This window comes from Clinocottus analis, unplaced genomic scaffold (genome assembly GCF_023055335.1).
Source record: "Clinocottus analis isolate CAN_PGR_092001 unplaced genomic scaffold, fCliAna1.0.p SCAF_28, whole genome shotgun sequence".
Taxonomy (NCBI): Eukaryota; Metazoa; Chordata; class Actinopteri; order Perciformes; family Cottidae; genus Clinocottus; species Clinocottus analis.
Genome location: NW_027176020.1, coordinates 3377787 through 3397210, shown reverse-complemented (window position 1 = coordinate 3397210; position 19424 = coordinate 3377787). Strand labels below are relative to the sequence as shown.

The 19424-nt window shown below is 43.7% G+C and overlaps 1 protein-coding gene across 3 annotated transcripts in view; it reads left to right on the top strand.

The window, feature by feature from the left end:
- Positions 1–361: 361 nt before the first annotated feature.
- sbno2b (strawberry notch homolog 2b) overlaps positions 362–19424 on the top strand; it is a 61270-nt gene continuing 42207 nt past the window's right edge. The window contains exons 1-3 of one of the 3 annotated variants that reach the window (XM_068592901.1): positions 362–552; positions 14568–14798; positions 16468–16550. In XM_068592901.1, coding sequence (XP_068449002.1) covers positions 14691–14798; positions 16468–16550 — 191 coding nt within the window. In that variant the 5' untranslated portion in view covers positions 362–552; positions 14568–14690. Of the gene's footprint in view, positions 553–1172; positions 1290–14567; positions 14799–16467; positions 16551–19424 lie in introns of those variants that run through there. The other 2 variants (XM_068592903.1, XM_068592902.1) reach the window with 2 other exon arrangements.

Here is a 19424-nt window from a genome sequence, read left to right as displayed (position 1 = left end):
TAGTTCTCACATGATGAGGTGTATTAATATTGTATAAACCATATATAATGGATTAAACCAACTTAAACAGTTTGCACACATTTATATTTTATTTACAGAATACAACACTTTAGTCTTACAGAGAGAACCAATATAAGATGTTTATATTTACATTTTACAAGGCTAATGTGTAATTATGTAACGTGTATACGTTAAGACCAATAACAGAGCTGCAACTGATTTATCGCACATCTAATCTTTCCCCATTTTTTATTTATTTATTCTAAATTGACTCAGCGGATTAGGTGTGCCAAACATCACCGTGATGAACTATTTATGGCCTGGCTGTCTTTCGGGCTCGCGATCGTCGAGCGGCACCGCGCGTGACGACAGCGGCGGAAATATTTTTTCGCTATTCAAAATGGCACCGTCTCAATCAGGAAGTGGAGAAAACAACTAAGAAGAATAAGTTGGATAAAACCCCCTCATTTCTTGTTACTTTGACGCCGGCCCTCGTTCCAAGTCCGCTCGTGTGCTCGTGGCTTTGGATTGAGAACAAGAAACACGTCGACGGTGAGTGGAAATGGAGGATATCGTGAAAAGGCAAAGCGACACATCGGCAGCTGCCTTTTTACAACAAGACGCGTCCTGGGCAGCCTCTCCTAGGCGCGCACGTTTTTAACGACGGGACGCGCCGGTTCTTCAACGGTCGTATTGGCTTAGCGTTATCTTAGGCAACAGTGTCGGTAAACTCGGACTGAGTTGAGACCAAAGGGAAGTTGGGACTGTTTTAGTAAATTAACAGAAACGACGTGTGTTGTGGATGCGTCTGCATTGTTGTGTATTACGTCAAGAAAGGCCGGGCTAGTAACGAGCTAACCCGTCGGCATTAGTTGCCCCGGCGAGTCGCGGTAATGTCTCATCAAAACATTTCATTTTAACGTTATTAAAAATAAAAAAGAACACGCTGGGTTGTGAGCTGGACATACAAACTATGTTATTGACACTGTCGGAAAGTAATTTAAGGTTTTCTTCTGCACGTCAGTTAGGTAGCGGCGTTAATCCAATAACAAGTGGCGACGGACAAAACGAGCGTACCCATCGTCAGAGCTACGAGCTATGCTAACCTAGCTAACACAATTGGCTACCCAAAGTATGCCTGGTTTTATCAAACAAGTGTCGTATGCTGCTGTATTTTTTCGTTAACGTCCATTGTTGTTGCTGCTCGAGATACCGAAGTGGACGTATCGGACATTCTTCGGAGCCGACGACAGCTTTTTTGTTAAATGCACCGTTTGGTTGGTCGATCGGTAAGCTAAGTGTAACGTAGAGCCTTTCTTTGTGCTGCGCGGAGACTAATCTGCCTCTGGACCTTTTCTTCAAAGAGTTGTTACTATTCGGCTATTTCATCTGTGTGAAAAACGTTGCCCAAACTCCACGTAAACGTACGTAAACATACACACACGAGAGGAAAGATTAGGTAACGCCAGTTTAAAGGCAATGCACGTTCGTGTTTTAACGACGTTATAGTATCGGCGCACATTGAGTTATAGCGTTAGTTCGGAATTGATGGTAGTTCTCGCAAAGCTTTCGGAAATGTCTTATCATAATGACGTTAAATTAATTTATGAGATACGGGGCGTTATTTGCAGGTTAGATATCGTTAATCAACTTCGGTCGGCCACGCAGCCAACGGTGTAACGTGAATGTTGTAACGTTGTTGTAGCTGTGCGTGCATCAGTATTCAAGCCTTCACTGTGTGTAAAGAAGTATGCCCCTGATTAGGCCACTGTACTACGTACGATGTAACTAAAACACACGTAAGTTAAGGATAAACATGCCACTGGGGGTTTGCTTGAAATTCATAGCTTATTTTTTTTAAGTTAACGTATGTATGGATGTATGGATGGATGGATGGATGGATGGATGGATGGATGGAAATATTGCCTAAATGTGTGGCAGAAACCATTCACAATGGAATATTTAGGGGGTGACTGAGACATCTGGAAGGAGTGACCAAGGGAAATGAAAATAGTTTGCGCAAAGCTGTCCCTTCTGGTTCTTTTTCTTTCCTTCAATTTTCTCTCTTTAGTTTCCAGTGTGCCTGCAGCCAAGGCTCGATGGACGGCCTGTCCATCATGCAAGCCTTGACATAGTGGGTTGCTATGGTGGCTGGCTGGCTATTTTTCTAATTGTGTCATTCCCCTCCTTGTCAAAGGGTACTAGTGAATGACATGCAAGGATTCTGTCTTTTACTCAAGTGCCCTTAACCCCAGTGACACAGTCAACAACCTTGGGTGTCCCTTGCATTCAAATCCCTCTTAAAGCCAGGTCGGTCTCTTTCCCAGTGTAGGATTTAATTGCAACAGCCAGGCTGTGTAGACAATAGATTTTATTTAAGGAGAAAAAAAACTTAAAATAAAAATGCAAAACACTGCTCCTAGACTACTACAACGTATTAGACATCTGTCCTTAGAGGCAGGGAAATGTCTTCATCACATGGTGCTGTTTTTTTGGCGTTCCTAAAATAATAGTATTTCACAAACGTAATACAGACTACTTTTGGCAACCAGCACGCTGTGTAATATTTTATGGATAAGTGCCAATGCCTGCCCGCTGTTCTGAACAGTGTTTGTGTGTGCGAGTTAAGTTTGTGCTGCACAGCTTGTCCTTTTTCTAATTTTCCGTTTCTAACCACTGTGTCAGACAATTTATGGCTGCCTGCCCTGCAGGGACTCTGAGGGTCACAACACACTGGATCCGTTGATAACGGTGTTTAGAGCCTGCAGGAACCGTAAGGTCGATACACAGAGAACATTGGGAGGGTTTTTACGCAGTGGGATTAGCAAGTTGGTGTGATCATTTTGAATATCATGGCTGTTTTCTTTCACATTATGTTCCAGTTTTGTTTGAATGCATTCAGAGAATCATCTTTTATTTTAATATTAGTTTTTGAAACACTCACTGGTGGTGGTGTGAGCTCACACAGCTGTGATCCGTGGCTCATGCCCCCTGCTCTTTGTGAATTGGCCTCCATTCTCCCTGCCTTCGTTTTTGCTGGCCCTTTTTCCCTCCCCTCTCCAATTGGTGCCAGTGATAAATCTAATTTATGGCCCGTGGTCTGATTAGAGTGAAAGTGAAAAACGGGGGTGATGGAGGAGGGGCGTCGGGGGGGCTAGGTAATATGTTTGATTCAGTTCCTGCTTTCCCGGAATCTGGCCTTCATTAGATAATAGTTCATGTATTAAACATAACATGGATGTTCGGTCCGAAGAGAGTGAAAGAACAAGGGGTGGTTGTTGGGAATATGTGGCCATACTGTTCACTTCTACACTGGGACAAGAAACAAACAGGTCCTTTACAATGGGCTATTTGAGTATCCCATGTCCCAACTAGTATCCAGACCTGGAGGCTATGTGGATCCCTCCCAAGCCACATAAGAGCTCTGTAAGAGATGACAGAAACGCAGGCGAGCATGCAACACTCTGGCATTCCTCACCGCTTCGCCTTATGGTTTTCTGTGCATAAGGTGTGTCAACACCCCTCTTAGAAAAGCAAACAATGATTTTTAAAATGGGACTCATCCAGGAAGGAAATTTGAGAGAAATATTGTTTTCCACATCGATGGATGACTGAATACCTTGTGTGTCTCTGTTTCAGTTATCGGCTTGGATTCATAACCAGCTCCATGCGATAAACAAGGAAGTCGAAAAGCAAACATTATTTCACCGCTGACACACAACTGGACTGTAAAATGTTTAAAGGGATGTATGGTGGTCATACATGCAATATTTACTGCACCAACATAGTTGATAACAACTGAGGTTTCTCAATATATGGTTGGCCCGCCTGCACCCAAAGTAGACTTGATGACCCTCAATATTCTTGTTTAAAGGAAGAGTGTGTTAAATCTAGGGGGGATCTGTCGGCATTAATGGAATGTAGCATTAATAGGTGTTTCCTTTAGTGTATAATCGGCAGAAAATAAGGACAGTTTTGCGTTTTCATGATCTTAGAATGAGCCATTTATGTTGACGTGCGTAACGGTTGTTCTCCACGGAGCCGGCTGCCACACGGGGAACCCTCTGTTGGTCTTGTGGCACTGCAGCATTCACTATCGCACACGTTCACTGTACATTTACTTGAAATCCCCACAGCTCCACTAAAGTCAACTCTCTTTTGCCCCGCCGGCAACTCATTCGTTTACACACATTTCCCCCATACTTCCCACTACACTCTAGCTCTGCTATTCCCTCACTGACGTAAACTACTCATACAACAACATGGCTCTGGATAGTACTGTTGGCGTTTTCACGTGGTCACCGTAGCTCTTCCATGCGCTTGGCTGACTTCTGAGTGCAAACGGGATTGCAGAACCGTTTGCACACACAGCTCGTAGATCATTGTTTTGAATACATTTGAATAGCATTTTTGGTTTAAAGTAATTACTATGATACATTTCACAACCTTTTTTATTAAATTCCCGTACGATGCATGCTCTCCTCTCTCTGTTTATAGCGGTCGTGATCAGACTGGAGCAAAACGGAACCAAAGCAAACTGTTAATACGTGGGTGTTTCAAAACAAAAAGAGTCTTTTTGAAAGAATGCCTCGTCTGTAGGCCCACTGCTTCACCGCAAATATTTCCAAATCAGTTTACTGTAATAAAAGTAAGGTTGAGGGTGGAAGCAGTCGCACTAAAAAACCAAGACCCCGGCTATATTACCACTGGCCAGCGTATTGCCTGCCTGGTAGAAGGATACAGTGTCAGCAGATATGGTGACTGCACACCACACCTTTGATAAAGCATGCCGTCATTGTGGAAAACTGTCACAAATTTGTTTTCTCTTTTCTTTTGTCAGTTTATGGCCTTTAGACTTCAAAGAAGTGCATTTGTTTTTATATATGTAAGTGCCGTGTTACAAACACGTTATAGGATACCCGAAGGCCTCGGCTTTATTGAAGTTTCAATATGCGTAAATATTGACCATTCTTGTTCACTAGAAGACTCACAATAAGTTCATCCCCAGGATGTTTATTTTAAATGTGTCCGTTTGGGAGAGATAAACATGAGTCCATCTTGATTGGTGATCCTCTTCTGACTCATCTTCTACCGGTGAGTTCCGTTTAATTTGAACCATGGGCCAAATTTTAACCCACTTTGTCGTTAGTTTTTTTTTTCCCCCTCTGTTTCATTTACTCGTCTTAACTTAGCTTCTTCCCTAAAGATTGGATCTCACATGATGTGGTCCGGTTGAATGTTTGTGTGGTTTTGTTTTTATCAAGTGAGGCAACAGTTAATTTGTTCTTTGACTTCCACCAATCCTTCACACTCATGGAGGTGGGACTTGTGAGGAGATTACATGGATTAGAGCCAGAGGAGAATGACTGCTGGCAAGCATTAGCACACTTTTTTTCCTCCTTCTTTTTTACTTTAATGGACTAGGACAATGCAGTACATTTTCAATAAAGATATATTTATTGATATTGGCATTTCTCAATCATCAAAGATATGTTACTTACTCAACTTCTGGAGGGTGGTTACATCTTATTGTGGGGCGAGGAAACGCAGTCATCTGTTCTTTTTTAACACCACTTTGTAAAGTTCTCCTACAGATTATTTTAATAACCTAAATGCTTTTTCATAATTTTTCTGGACTTATTTTCAGCATGGTTTACTGGGTTGCACTGCTTCTACTCCTCAAGAGTGCGATGGCAGCCTCAGTCGATACCAGACGGACGAACTGGCTTGAATGATGTTAGCACAGCGAAGTGGCACAGACACACTCGGCTGTGCATGTGGGGCAATGTAGGCCCGCCTGCCAGTGAAGGGGAGGTCAATCTGTGTGGACCAAAGTACTGTCTGTTCTGCCGCTGGTCAAATCCAAACTACAGGAAACTAAAACACTTATTCTGGCAGCTTCCCTCACAGAGCTATGTGTATTGTTTTTAGCCTCTATGCATATTATATAACAATTTCTTTGGGTTATTTCATTTTCAATTTGTGCTATTTAGATTCTGAGACGCAGGTTTGCTCCAGCTCCCATTTCAGGCCAAGCTTAAGTAGGTGCTAGAAGACTACGAGTGCAATGCAACATGATATTTGGACAATTACACTTACAATTTCTGTTTGTAACGCTGCAGCAAGCCTTTATTTTTTAAAGCCCGTCTTCGTATCTTGCAATCCCTGTCCTATGTTGTTTGCTTGTGAAATGTGCATCAGATAGCTTTTGCCCGGTGTTTTGACTGACTCTGACTAGCCAGGACTGGGAGGGGTGGGTCGGGGGTAAAGAAATTCAGATTCAGGCAACCAGCTGCCTCCAATCAGCAGCAGAATCCATCTCAGGGTCAGGCTGGGTGAGGGGAAGAAAGAAAAATGAACATAAGGAAAATAGGGACATTGCTGGCACGGGACAAGAGAGGGATTGTGATGGAAATAGGAAAACGACAGGCCATCAAATGGAAAAGAGTAGTGGGTAGGGAGGGAACTGGGGAAGAAGTAGGCAGTGAGGAAATATGTGGCCGGGGATGACAACAGTATAGACTGCAGCAGGAATGAGTCCTAAAACCAGGAAATTAGTTAGCATTCATGCTCTTTCACTGGCCTCGTCCTGAAGTCAATGTCTTTATTTATTTTTTATGTTTTTTTTGTTAGCAAGGGCTGAAATAAAGTCTAAACATACATCAGAGATTTTAGTTCTACAATATGAAATACGAAGCTTGTAATTTTTTTTGCTTTTAAATGACTGAAAGTGGCTGAATGAGACTACTGAAACATCATCAGGTTGTGAACATTTGTCTATCTTTAGCGTAGTGCTCATAACATGAAGTCATGTGACTGTGGTGTAGTTAATTTACAGCCAGTTAGCTTTTTACTTCTGACCGTTGCATTCACGCTTATAGAAATATGATAAAAATGGTTGACTTGTGAAGATTATCTTGCTGATGAAAATGTGTAGGCGTCATATATACTTACACGTAGACATTTTGTTTGCGCCAGAGCAGATATTCTGTAATACTAAGGGAACTAGTGCGATGCTAACTTCCGGGTTGGCCTCATCCCTGCAGCACTCTTTGGCTCAGCAGTGTTGTTGCTAGGCTGATATTTGTACATTAAAAAGCAACATTGCTATTAATGAGTCATGCTTCCATGTTTGTTATTTTACTGCAATTACAGGTAATCTCTTTTTAAATTAGCACTTTATGCTTCTCAGCTTTCTCTTTTTTGCATTTTTTGCTGTAAAGAAATGTGTTCAGATTCAGTAGCTTGCATGCGATTTGCATACACAAACTACACACCTGTTCCTTGGGAACTTGTTTCGGTAACTTAAACTATTGTCTGTTCAGGCAGAAACGGGGTGGAGAGTTAGCATGTGTCACCGACCGTCCCTCTATTCTAAGGAAATTAGATGTCAGAGGAAAACAAGGCAAAGAGGCAGCTAAGTGGATCGTTCTCTCTGATCAAGTCGGCCTTTGATCTATTCCTGGTGGGTGCTGGTGCTGCTGGTGGAAGTAGAGGGATTTGCTCCTAAAATGAGTGTCATTAAGCCCTGTGCAAACCAGTGTTTGGCATCTCTTTCTACTTCTCCGTGCTCCACTGCGGCCTTCAAACTCTGTTCTGCCCTCACCTTTCTTCCCTCTTTCTTTATTTACCACAACAAAGTCATCCTCCGAGCCGCGGGAGCTTGATTAAGCTCCCCGTTTAAGGATAAATCACTTTAACGTCTCGTTCAGCTGGTGTTTGTGTGCACAAAGATATCTATCATCCGGGCCAAATGGTGCTGTATTGCCGCTCGTTGTTGGGTTTAATGAGAATCTAATTAAGACAAATTGTTATTCCTTTTGTAAGTAACCAAATGTTTGAGCCCTGCCTTCCAGTCAGACCCAATCATTCACATGTTTGTTTGGTGTGTTCCTGTCCGCTGTGCCGGCCCAGAGAACCTCTTTTGATAAATATTTGAACGAGTGAAATGCAATAACAAGGGGGCTCTTAAAACCCAATTTGTTTCCATTTCCCGGCTTTTGATAAGACAGTAGATTTGGTTACACAGTCATTCGATCATTGTTCTCCATCCAGTGTCCTAACCGGTCACCGGGCTGTCCACATCCCCTTTATGGCAATGTCTGTAGTACTGAATGGAAACAGTGGTTGTGTGGACGGGAACAGATTGATACCTGATGTCTATGTCCCTCCATGTATGTGCATACGGTTACAGTATGTGGTGTATGTGTACGTGTGTGTGTGTGTTGCATGTGCACACAGAGGCCTTTTGTGTTGGAAAAAGGTGCTAATTAATAATGTACGGTGTTTTGAATGACGAAGCCCTGCGTTTCCCTGGGAAGTAACTTGTTCCTTTTATGAATATTTCATCACGGTAGCTAATGAATCCAGCGAGTCGGGGGCAATCATAACCAACTAAAAGCCCCCTTGTTGCGCTGGTGTAAGACAGCCGGGCCTCGATCATTTCTAACCCAATTACTGGTGATGCTGATGGACTCAGGAGCGGTGATGAGTGAGCGTTTGTGCATCGGATTGAACGATCGCAGTCGGCCGGCTTGTTAATCGCGAAGACGGATGCGGACGACAACGGGAGAGCGACAGATGCCGACGCGGGGGTCGTCGCGTGAGACACTTTTGCGTACTCAGCGCGCACTCCTGCTGTGCATGCGTGCGCTTTTTGAAAGTTCATCTTTTTTTTTTCCCGCTCGTGGACTTATCGAGACTCATTCACAAAAGCAAACCGCTGCGTCTGCGCTGGACTCGTTCAGCCGGCGCTGCTCTGCACTTCATTGAGGTCAACGGACGCCAAGAAACGTCCACACAAGTGACAATAGCTTGACGAGGTTTCCACCAGCTTCCCATGCGTGAAGTGTAAACTGTCACGCAGCCTATGTTGGCTGCTGAGGAATGTGTCTAAAATGCATCAGCTGTTGACGCCCTCTGTGTATGTGTGTGTGAGTGTGTGTGCGCGCTGCATGTTGAAAGATTATCTCTCTCCCTTTTTCTTTTTTAAAGAATGATTTAGTGCGGAGCCCAAAGAAAAGGCATTGAGACGAGTAGGTAACGTAGCGGGTTGCGTTGGTCCACGCCGTGGACTTTAAGGAAAAGATTGGATGTTTTCTTCTGAACACACTGAAGCATTTATGTTGTGCACTTGTGTTAAGCTGTTTTTAAAAATATTTTTACAATAGACACACTGGACAGGTTTCGTTTTGTTCCAGCTTTAAAGGATCACACTCTTTGGACTCTTTCTATCGTCTCTTTCAGGCGGTCTCGAAAGCCTCCGGTCCTCAGAGCAGAGGACAGAGTAATGATCTCTGGGCGTAATAATCTTTTGTTAGAAGCACAGTGCGCTTAATGAAGTTAGGCTTATATGGATTAAACAAAGCTTCAATGCAGAGAATTTGCATCGATGATTTAAAGTAATCCTGTTACCCCAGGAATTGTTCTAACCGTAACAATAAGTGTTCCACTTCTCATTCATTTAAAGGAATGCATGCATACACTTTTACGCACCCAAATCCACTTTAAAGGCAATTCATTATTGCACACGTTAAGATAAACGGCCTTAATCCATCATATGTGCAAATGCACAATATATTCAGTTGTGTGTGTGTGTGTGTGTGTGTGTGTGTGTGGAAGTGTGATTATACATCAACAATCCACATGTGCTACTGGGAGTGAGATGTTGCACGCGCTAGGCAGGGTGGTTGCTCTCCTCGTGAGCATTAATCGTGATTTAGCAGCTTAAGGAAGTCACACTTCCCTGGATGATCCCCATGTGCTCCGGCCCGCCGCTGACACTCACCAAAAGGCCACCGGCAGCGAGACCAGACGGCCTCTTCCTCCCACCGGCAGCGCTTTCACCTCTCCGCCCGACTCGCGAGCGAGCACACGTCGGGCGGCACAACCGCCGGCGCGCGTTGTAAACGTGCATCTTGTGTCCTCTGAAGCCACCGAGGCATGATGCTTGTTCACTTCTGTCTGCCTGTCGGACCGGAAACAGTGACTCACTGGGGGCCAAGGGCAACCAACCCGCTCGCCTCGAAAAAAGCCTTGAATGTGGCCACATCGCTGGAAATACTGTTTCTAACGTCACGAAAGATCTTGCAGTCCTTCTGCAAAGTAATTCCGTGTGTATTTTTTTCTGTATGTTCAGCACATAGTCAATGGGCTGGTTATGTTTTTCTTTTTTTCTTTTTTTTAAAGATTTCACAAATGCTGCACATGAAATGGTCTAATCTCCCTGCAGTGAGCTTTTTCACAGAGAGAGAGAGAGAGAGAGAGAGAGAGAGAGAGAGAGAGAGAGAGAGAGAGAGAGAGAGAGAGAGAGAGAGAGAGAGAGAGAGAGAGAGAGAGAGAGAGAGAGAGAGAGAGAGAGAGAGAGAGAGAGAGAGAGAGAGAGAGAGAGAGGCGTATGGGAGGGGGTTGTACAAAAAACAGCAGTAACCTTTGAAGTAATTAACAGATTACACTGCAAAAGAATATCTCTGTTTAAAAAGAAGACAGCCTCTTCAGCATATAAGAAATGCACATTTTGCTTTGCTGCCTTGACACATACTATACATCCAGATATTGACAAAGAGAGAGACACATTTTTTTTAAATAACCATGCAGTGCTATAAAAATGACTTATGCGTGCGATGCTTTCTGATGAATTAACTCCTTGTCTCCCTTGTGGGCTTGATTCGTGTTCCTTTATCTCCTGTTTTCTTTCTCCCATATCGACGGCCCTCTTCTCCCTACCGATGGCTTTCCTCACCACCTCCCTCTTCTCCTCCGTGTTGGTTTGGAGGAGGGGAGGGTTTGCTGTTTTTTTTTTTTCCGGTAATGGGAGGCCTTACAGGAAGGGAGATATGTGGGACCAGTCTTGCAGTGATCAGTATCGATTATCCTCAGAGGCACGCTGGAGGAGTGGGGTGTTTTGGTAACAGGGGACAGGAAGAAGAAGGACATTTGTCTGTTGCTAAGAAACAGTAACTGGTCCTGGTGGGTGACATGGCTTCGTGGGGGATGGAGTGACTGGTGTGTCTTCAGCCGTCAGACTCATTGATCACATTATTCTGTCGGTTGAGGAATGTATGCTCTCACTACTACCACAGTGCACCGGTATACTGCTAAAATGAGTTTTACTTCTCTGAGTGTGCATTTCGATGGCTGTCACAGGATCATTTCTTGATGTCATGGCTCAGAGACTTGACATTACAACTGCAGTTTCATATACATCACACCAACCACAGAATTCACTGAAAAAACACACAAAAAGTAGTTTTGTCTCTCGCTCACCCACTTGCTGTACAACCACACTTTCGCTTTCTCTCACTCTTTTTTTTTTACCTTCCCCTCTATCCTCTTTTTAACAGTAGTTGGTACTCCATTTCATAGATGTTCGGTTGAACAGTGCTGCACCTAGGTAAACCCAGTTTGAAGGGTTGTAGTTGTGAACCCGGCTCGGCTACTACTGCACATTGATTGATTCGTCACCCGCTCCTTGCATGTTGAAAAGGGGGTTTAAAATATATCAAGGCTTTTTACACAGATCAAATGGCGTTATGCTCAAGAACCCTTGCCGCAGCCACGATTTTAACCTCCTCGGGGTGTTGCATGGCGTACGATTCTTCAGCACCAACCGGGGGGTGGAGGGTGGGGGCCTCACAAGGCTCTCGAAACACACTCCCTGACTGCCCCGAGCCGCATGGCTTTCCGGTCCCTGCCTTTATCTGGACGTTGCAGGCTGGAGGCTGTGCGTGCATATTCAGGAGGTATCCAATATCCGTCTGCCTAAGACCTCCTGCCTAGAAGGTTTGCCCGTCGGCTCTTTGAGTTGGGCTTCAACCTTCGCCAGACAGTATCATACTGGTTCTTTGAGGGTGAAATGGCCTTCCTTTATGTGTGTCGGCTATGCGAGTGCCGGTGAATATGCTGGGTCAGGTCTCTCTCTCTCACACACACCCGCATGCACAAACTCAGACACACAAAGGCCCTCTTATTTAGACCGGCATGAACTCTATTAGGATTTATTACCTCAGCTTTGTCCCCAGTGAACACGCCTGGCCTATGTTTCAGATTGGGGGCAAACTGGAGGAAGGAATGAAGGAAGGGAGAGAGGAAGGAAGGTAACAAGTTTGATTAGTTTGGGGCAAAGGGGGTGCAACTGACATTCCACAGACACGCACCGTGGAAGTGCAGAGAGAGTGGGTCGATCCGGCAGCCCAAATGGTGAGATTTGTGGGATGTTTCTGAGGTTTTTCAGAATGGAGGTAAAAAAAAAATGTTTTCGCCAATTGAGTCTATGTGCGTATCAGCACGTCATGGAAAAATGGCATCCCGGAAACACCAACTGCACCGATAACAAACACAGAAATGGTTTTCAGTTATTTACGGGGCCAAACCTCGAGGTGTAGTTCAGATCCAAATGAAGGTCAAGTTCTGCGGCGTGATCCCGTCACAAGATGGGCTGGTTTTGAGACCGTTTTTTAATATACACGTGCCTGCATAATACATTTAGAAATAGTAGTTTACAATTATCGTTCTCATACATCTCAGAGAAACAGATCTATTGTCTAAGCACGCGTCGTGAAGAGTGTGTGCTAAAGCTTTCTACATTTCTATTGTCATAAAGCCTCAGTGTCAGGCAGCAGAAGAACAAGCTGCCAGAGTCATTTTGGTCTCTGTGTGAAACCATTTCAGAAGAAAGTAGGTCATTGTGGTCAGTTTCCCAATTATAGAGGAGTGTGTCTAATTTATTCTGACAGATTGAAGAGGCAAATCTGTGATGTAAATACAAACCAAAGATCAACAATAAAACTTTGAAAATCATAATATTTGTTGTGGTGGCGTTTCAAAGATGATTACACACAAAAAAAAAAAATCCTTTTCAGAGCTGAGAGTTGTATTGCATTACATAAGGTTCACATTTACAAATGTTGGCTGGCAAGAGAGAGAGAGAGATACTTCACCTACAAACGCACATATATCTTCAGTGTAATTTCATGACCTCATGTGCAGAGTGTTTCTTTCCGCCCTTTTGTCTGTCGGGGGTTGGGAGGCCTAACTCCTCGTCTGTACTTCTTACAACATCGGCTGTGAATCCGAAGGCCGGATTCCACGGATTGCCCGTCTTCTCTTGTCACAGCATTGGCCGGGAAGCTGAAGGCTGGTTTTCCGCCGGAGTCAGAGAGGGAGAGGGAGAGAGAGACAAGCTCTTAAGCCTAATAAAAGACTCTATGACATAATCGCAAGTAAATTAGGTTTTAACCTGCCAATACATTTGTAAACACCAGTACAACTTGCCTCGTGATTATATAGGTTTCTATATGGGTTTTTATGAAGCGTGAGTGTGTGTGAGAGACAGCGAGACAGCAGTGGGAACTTGTTGTTGAAGCCTATGTCCAGACATTCTGGTCTAGCTAGTCTAACCTGTCATTTTATGGGACACGAACAGCGGGAGCCCTGACACACACCCATCTTGCTGTTTGTGACAGAAGCGAGCTGCTGCTGTCGCTGCTTCTGCTTGACGTCCACAACGGCACCGCCGGCCGGGCAGCCGTTATTAACGGTAACCTCCTCATGCAGAGCGGCGGCGATTAGCGATTACCTCGGTAGAGCCGCACACACACACACTGCGACTCCACCGGCAACATAAACAAAGCACGGGGAGGCTCGGATAACTACAAGCTCTGAGGAAGAGCAGCTTCAAACTCTACTCAGCACTTCAGTGCTCCACGATATCTTTGTCTGGCATGTTTGCAGCTATATTAATGCATTTGGAATTTTAGTGAACACGTATGTTAACACAACATTAAACCGTCTGCACCAACAACGAGGGGTGAGTTGTGCCAGTGCACTCACCGTACATTATACTACATGCTATATTCTCAGAACGGGCTTTTTTTCCTCTTTTGTGGACCTCTTGCTGGGATTTTAATTGGACCTCTGATGAATGGTGAACTTTCAGTGATGTCGGATGACAACCGGCTAATGGGGGCTGTCTGTCAAAAGATATAATCTCAAACGGCATTATGAATAAATCCTGAATTCAGTCTGCGTGGCGACAAAGGCACAACTGGAGTTTATACATTTTGAATCAACATCTTCTCGTGAAATTAACTGTACCTGTTTCCATATTTTCATTGCAAACTTATTATATTTTGTCTGCGCCATGATTACCCTTTCTTAAAAGTGTTGCACAACATTTTTTAATTCAGCCTGTGTTAATCAGTTTGCATGAAGTGCACTTTTAATCCTTTTTCCATTGTCGGCCAATGTTACAGCTCTTTTACTGTGCCCTCTTTAATGAGGGCACTGCTGCTGGAAATCTTTTTAAAGAAGTGAGGATAGCCACATATATTTATTGGTACTCTGGCCAAATTTGCCTTTCCTGTCGTTGAGGTCTAGTCTATTAAAGAGACTTTTTCCACTTGCTTTCATCCAAAACTTTGATGTGGTATTGATCACTATGTGTGCTGGAACAAATACCCTGCAAATCCTCTAATGTCTGTCTCTCTCTCCCTCTTTCTCTCCGCCCCCCGCTGTCCCCTCCCCCCTCTCCCTCTACATCCTTCCATATTATATCCTGTCTTCCTCAGGTCATGGAAAGCATTTGCCGTTGTTAGAACGAAGCACCATCTCGGACACAGCCAGCGCGCCGGTGGCGGTCGGAGGGTACATAGCCTAAATCAGCTGGTGGTCATGTGTGAAGCTGTGGTCTGATGCCCACCCTCCCCTCAGCGCTGGCCATGGACGGGGAGAACTACCTGCATCCAGAAGGCCCTCAGCTGGACAGCAGCTTGTTCTCTGTGGCCTCCTCTAACATGGAGGTATTCTATGGGATTTCATTAAAAACACCATATGTATTTTGAGCTTATGCGTTTCTTTTGTCTTGTATTAATCCATCCCACTTTTATAAAAGTCTGATAAACTCCTTTTGAGTAAACTGTGACATCTTGTATTGGAGTGTTGGATGCTGACCCAGTTAAACGCATCAACGCCTTTTTTAGTTTCACTTTCCTCACCGTCTCATTTCCAGCGTAATGGGTAAAGACACTTCAGCTGTACCTAAAATTCACCACATGGCAAATATTTGCTGATAGACATCTGAACATTGGTGAGTGTGTGACGTCTGCAGAGCATGTGTGAGGAAGGAAGTGGTCCTACTTGTGGTATCAAATGCCATGCCACAGCTGCTTATGAATTATTTGTTCCTATGTAGATGAGGCCAAATACGAACATGTCACTCACGTTGTTGCACTTATCTGTAGTGGCATGTGTAGGAGTTTTTATGTTTTATTTCAAATTTCTATTGTTACCTCTGTATTTGGATGAGTGGAATTTTTTGGGGTGTTTACAGTAATGAAAAATTACATCTGAATAAAATCACTTTCAATTTTAATTTTGAGATATCTACAAAATAAATTGCTTAATGGTCTTTTGAGCAACACTCACAAAAAATAAAAAAAATTCCATTTAACTCCACTGTAACGGGGTAGCGACAGAAAATCCAGAAAGTTTCCCAAAATCTCGACTCATAAAACCCTGAAACTATCTGCCTGACTGTATACCACAAGGGATAAAGTAGTGACAACACTGTGTCACCGGCCTTTTAAAGGCTTGTACAGTTCTACTGGAACAAAAGTAAGTCAAAGTGCTATCTGCCGTCATTTACATGCGGTTTGGAGTCCCAAAGACCTCGTGTTGTGAAGATGTGGTTTGGTGCAAGATGCGCGGCTGTGACGGTGACAGTAGTATTCTCTCGCACCGAATTGCAAAGATAACAAAGGAGACTTGAAACAAGGTCGGTTTCTGTTGTTCATTTTGCTCAAAACATTCATCACTGAAGTGATGAACACGTAGAACCCGCTCTTTAAAAAAGACAAAAAACAACACTTATTGAGATAGATTTATTTGATTTTTTTTTTTTTTAAGTGAGGTTGTATGAGGTCCTTATCCAAAGTCGGTGTACAAAAAAACCCGACAGGCTTACCAGCATGAGAGTAAAGCGCTGTACTGCGGTGGCCGTATTTGAGCGTACTGAAAAGAAAAGCCAACCTGAAAAAATAAAATGAGTGTACACTATATTTAAACGTTTTTCTCCGCTCTACCTTGACGTCAGACGGCCCTTTCTGACGGGAAATGGAGCCATTAAAATCCATCTCTGCTGTCAAGCCACAAGACTCTTTTGACAAAAACAGTAATTTCACTTTGCAGAGCAGCTGGTCGACCGCTGCCTTCATCGGTTAGTTAGTTTAGGTTATTGGTGAATCTTTAATTTCTCCCCCCCGCCCCCATTTTTTTTTTTTAAAGCACCAAAGTCTGTGTTTTTGTTTGGCACGGAAAATATTCAAAATATCGTGACCGTGACTAGTGGATAAGTACCGCGTACAAACCCACTTCAAAAATAATAATAATCCCCTTCACGGCGTCCAGTGTTATACTTCTATGCTTTTCTTTCTCGTAACTTGACCGATTTCTTTCTCCCTTCTGTTTTAGAGTTATGCCTCCTCTGATTCCTGGGGATCCTACTCTCAGCCGGCTGGATACAGCATACACTGCCCTATGCAATCTGGAAACCAGTAAGTGAATCACAAACTCACAAACACGTTTTGACAGCGCCTTTCGTCATCTCAAGGTTAGAATGACGCCGTATCAGCTGAAAACATGACGAGGGAGAAAGGGTTTGGAGGGACTTTTCACACTGTTTGTTAGTTCTTGCATGGTGGCTGAGAATTTTCCATATCAAATGTCCTCACAGCCGGCATTGGCCTTTTGCACCGAGGGCTGCAAACTCTTGAAAATTGGGCGACAACTACCCGCACGAGTTTCACGCGCGAGCTGACAAAATGTCCCGTTGGCCCCCGGGACTCTCAAGTATGACGCATTTATACGCAGTGTGGTGCTTGTGTTCAGTGTGTTTTCATGAACGTTTTGCAAATGGTGTGTATATTTGACACATTATTGCGTGAGACGGCCACATATACGTGTAAAAAAAACCCAACCTCTTCCTCTTTATAATATCAAAAAGTTTGATTTATTCACTGTATGATCACCTGAAAATAAGAATTGTTGTATATTTGTTACCTTTTTTAGAATAAGCCGTTAATATCTATGTCAGTTAGCGGCTATGTTTCTACAGTAGCCCAGAAGGAACAAACCAAACACTGGCTTGAGACTCGCGTTTTCGACATGGCCGTCATAGTTCCACGCCTGACACACTGGAGAAGTTTCAGTTGATTGCAATCTGTAAACCTCCCCAAATCCTCCACACAAGGACACACAGCGTTAGTTAAAATGACTACTCTAATATTGTTCAGCACAGATGCACACAATTCAGACTCGGATATTCTGTGATGGAAAGTATTTTACCACAGGAGGGATATTAGATGTAAAACTCTCCCAGCTATATATTTTAATTAATAAATGTTCAACCTGAGTTAAACCTGTGTGTCGGTGCTTGAGCTGGAATGTGAGCGATGCAGCGTCACACGTTTTGAGACCAGTTTGTGTAGATTTGGGGATATGTTCTGTGCTCCCCCCTAAAGGTAAATGTGTTATCCTTGAAGATGCATATCCACAATATATGCGTATATGAATATAAATGATTTCAGTATTTTTTCTTTTTTTTTTATCTCAACATCCTGCATCTTTGCTCTGGTATAATGACATCACTGCTAAGTGGCTGATGTTTGTCTCTTTCCTCCCACATGAGGTGTATTTGCGTGCGAGAGGTTGTGTAATTCAAAGGCTGTGTGCAACGCCTTGCGCAGACGGAGCTGAAGCGGCTTCGGGGCCTGGTCTGTGTCACGGTTGTGTTTGTCGAGCTGCAGGACTGCTTGTGCACTCGCATATGTTTTGACAAAAAACGGCGGCTCAAAGCAGCCTCAATTGGTCACCGTGCATTTTTTTTTTTTTGTGGTGCTGTGCGTGTGGATGCTGCTCTGACTGTTGCTTAGCATTTGTGAAAAGGTTTGTCGAAGAGCAATGGAAATGTCGAATGAAATTAAACAAAAAGGATTACTCTAAAGATAGGATTTTAAACTTCTAAAATGACTCATTACCAAACCTGTGTCATACCCAACACCACTCAGGACGTGTTTGTTGAGTTTATTTTGTATTGTTATCTCTGTCTGCAGCATTTCTTTGAAAGTTCAAGCGGGAGATGACGTGAGAGCTCGGTCTGTGGTTCTCAGTTTGACTCAAAGGCAAGCTGAATTTTCTGACATCGAGCTGCTTTTACGAGACCCGTTATCTCACACCTGTCTTACAACAGACAAATATTACATTAAAAATTGCAGCACTTGGTTTAGATTATGATCAGTGTGATGGTATATCATCGCGTGGCTTCAATCTTTTGTCGTGAAGGCCCTCATCTGGAAAGAGCAACGCTCTGAAAATGTCTTATGTTGGCATTTTTCTCTGTCAGTTAATGTTTTTTCTCCAAAGTGAGCAGACAGAAGCGTGGCTGTAATCGGGTGGTCACTCTTTGTAACTATTTAAGTAAACAGGACGGATGTTCTTCCTGATCCTGTTCAGTATCGCTGCTGTTCAGTCAGGCTTCTTCTTCACTTCTCCCTTCGTGATCTACAAGTCGCCGCTCGGCATTACCGCCTGGCGCTGCACGGCAATCGATTGAACTTCTCACGCGGCCCGTCGAGAGCGAGCAGAGGAGTGAGTAGGTCACATGGCACCGGGAAGCGAGCGGTGTGAATGGGCCGGCGCTCTGGTTGCACTGATTGATGCACCGGCTGAACCTTTTCTCATGAGTAGCGATGAAAATGTCACAGAGACTCTTAACTATGTAGCGTTAGCAGAACAGGAACCGGTCTGTTATAGGTCACAGACACTGGAGTTTAGAGGGCGTGGCGTCATTAAAACAACACACTCGCCTTCTGAAAGGGAGTTTATGTTTCTAATTATATGTGTGTATATATACTTTTATATATAGCATTATTTATTTATATATATTGATGGAGGTGCAGGCTGTAAAAGCCTGAAAGTCCTGATGTTTATTTTGTTTATGACATTTTCCATTTAACATATTTTGTATAGTTCTAACTCACAAATTGGCCTCCAAGGGCGTTAATCTGTACACGTACGTTGTCCTCTGTCCTGGGACCCTCGCATCAGCACAGGAAAAACTTTTAACGGAAAGAAAAACTAATACATACATTATTTTATGTCCCTTTGTTTTGGTGATAAAGTGACCCACCCGTACACACCTCTGCAAAAGAACACAAACCCCTTAAATTCACGTTTGACTTGATTTTATTTTTTTTTGCCATTAATATCGGTGAGACGGATGAGTGGATGTCATGTGACCGCCATCTGTCGTCCATTACCCACTAGCTGTTAGCATCCTTTAATGATGGCCTTTCCTTTACTTGTGGTGACGTGCACAGCTGAAGAGACACAATCACACGCGGCAGATCCAATGGCCTTGTGGAAGCAGC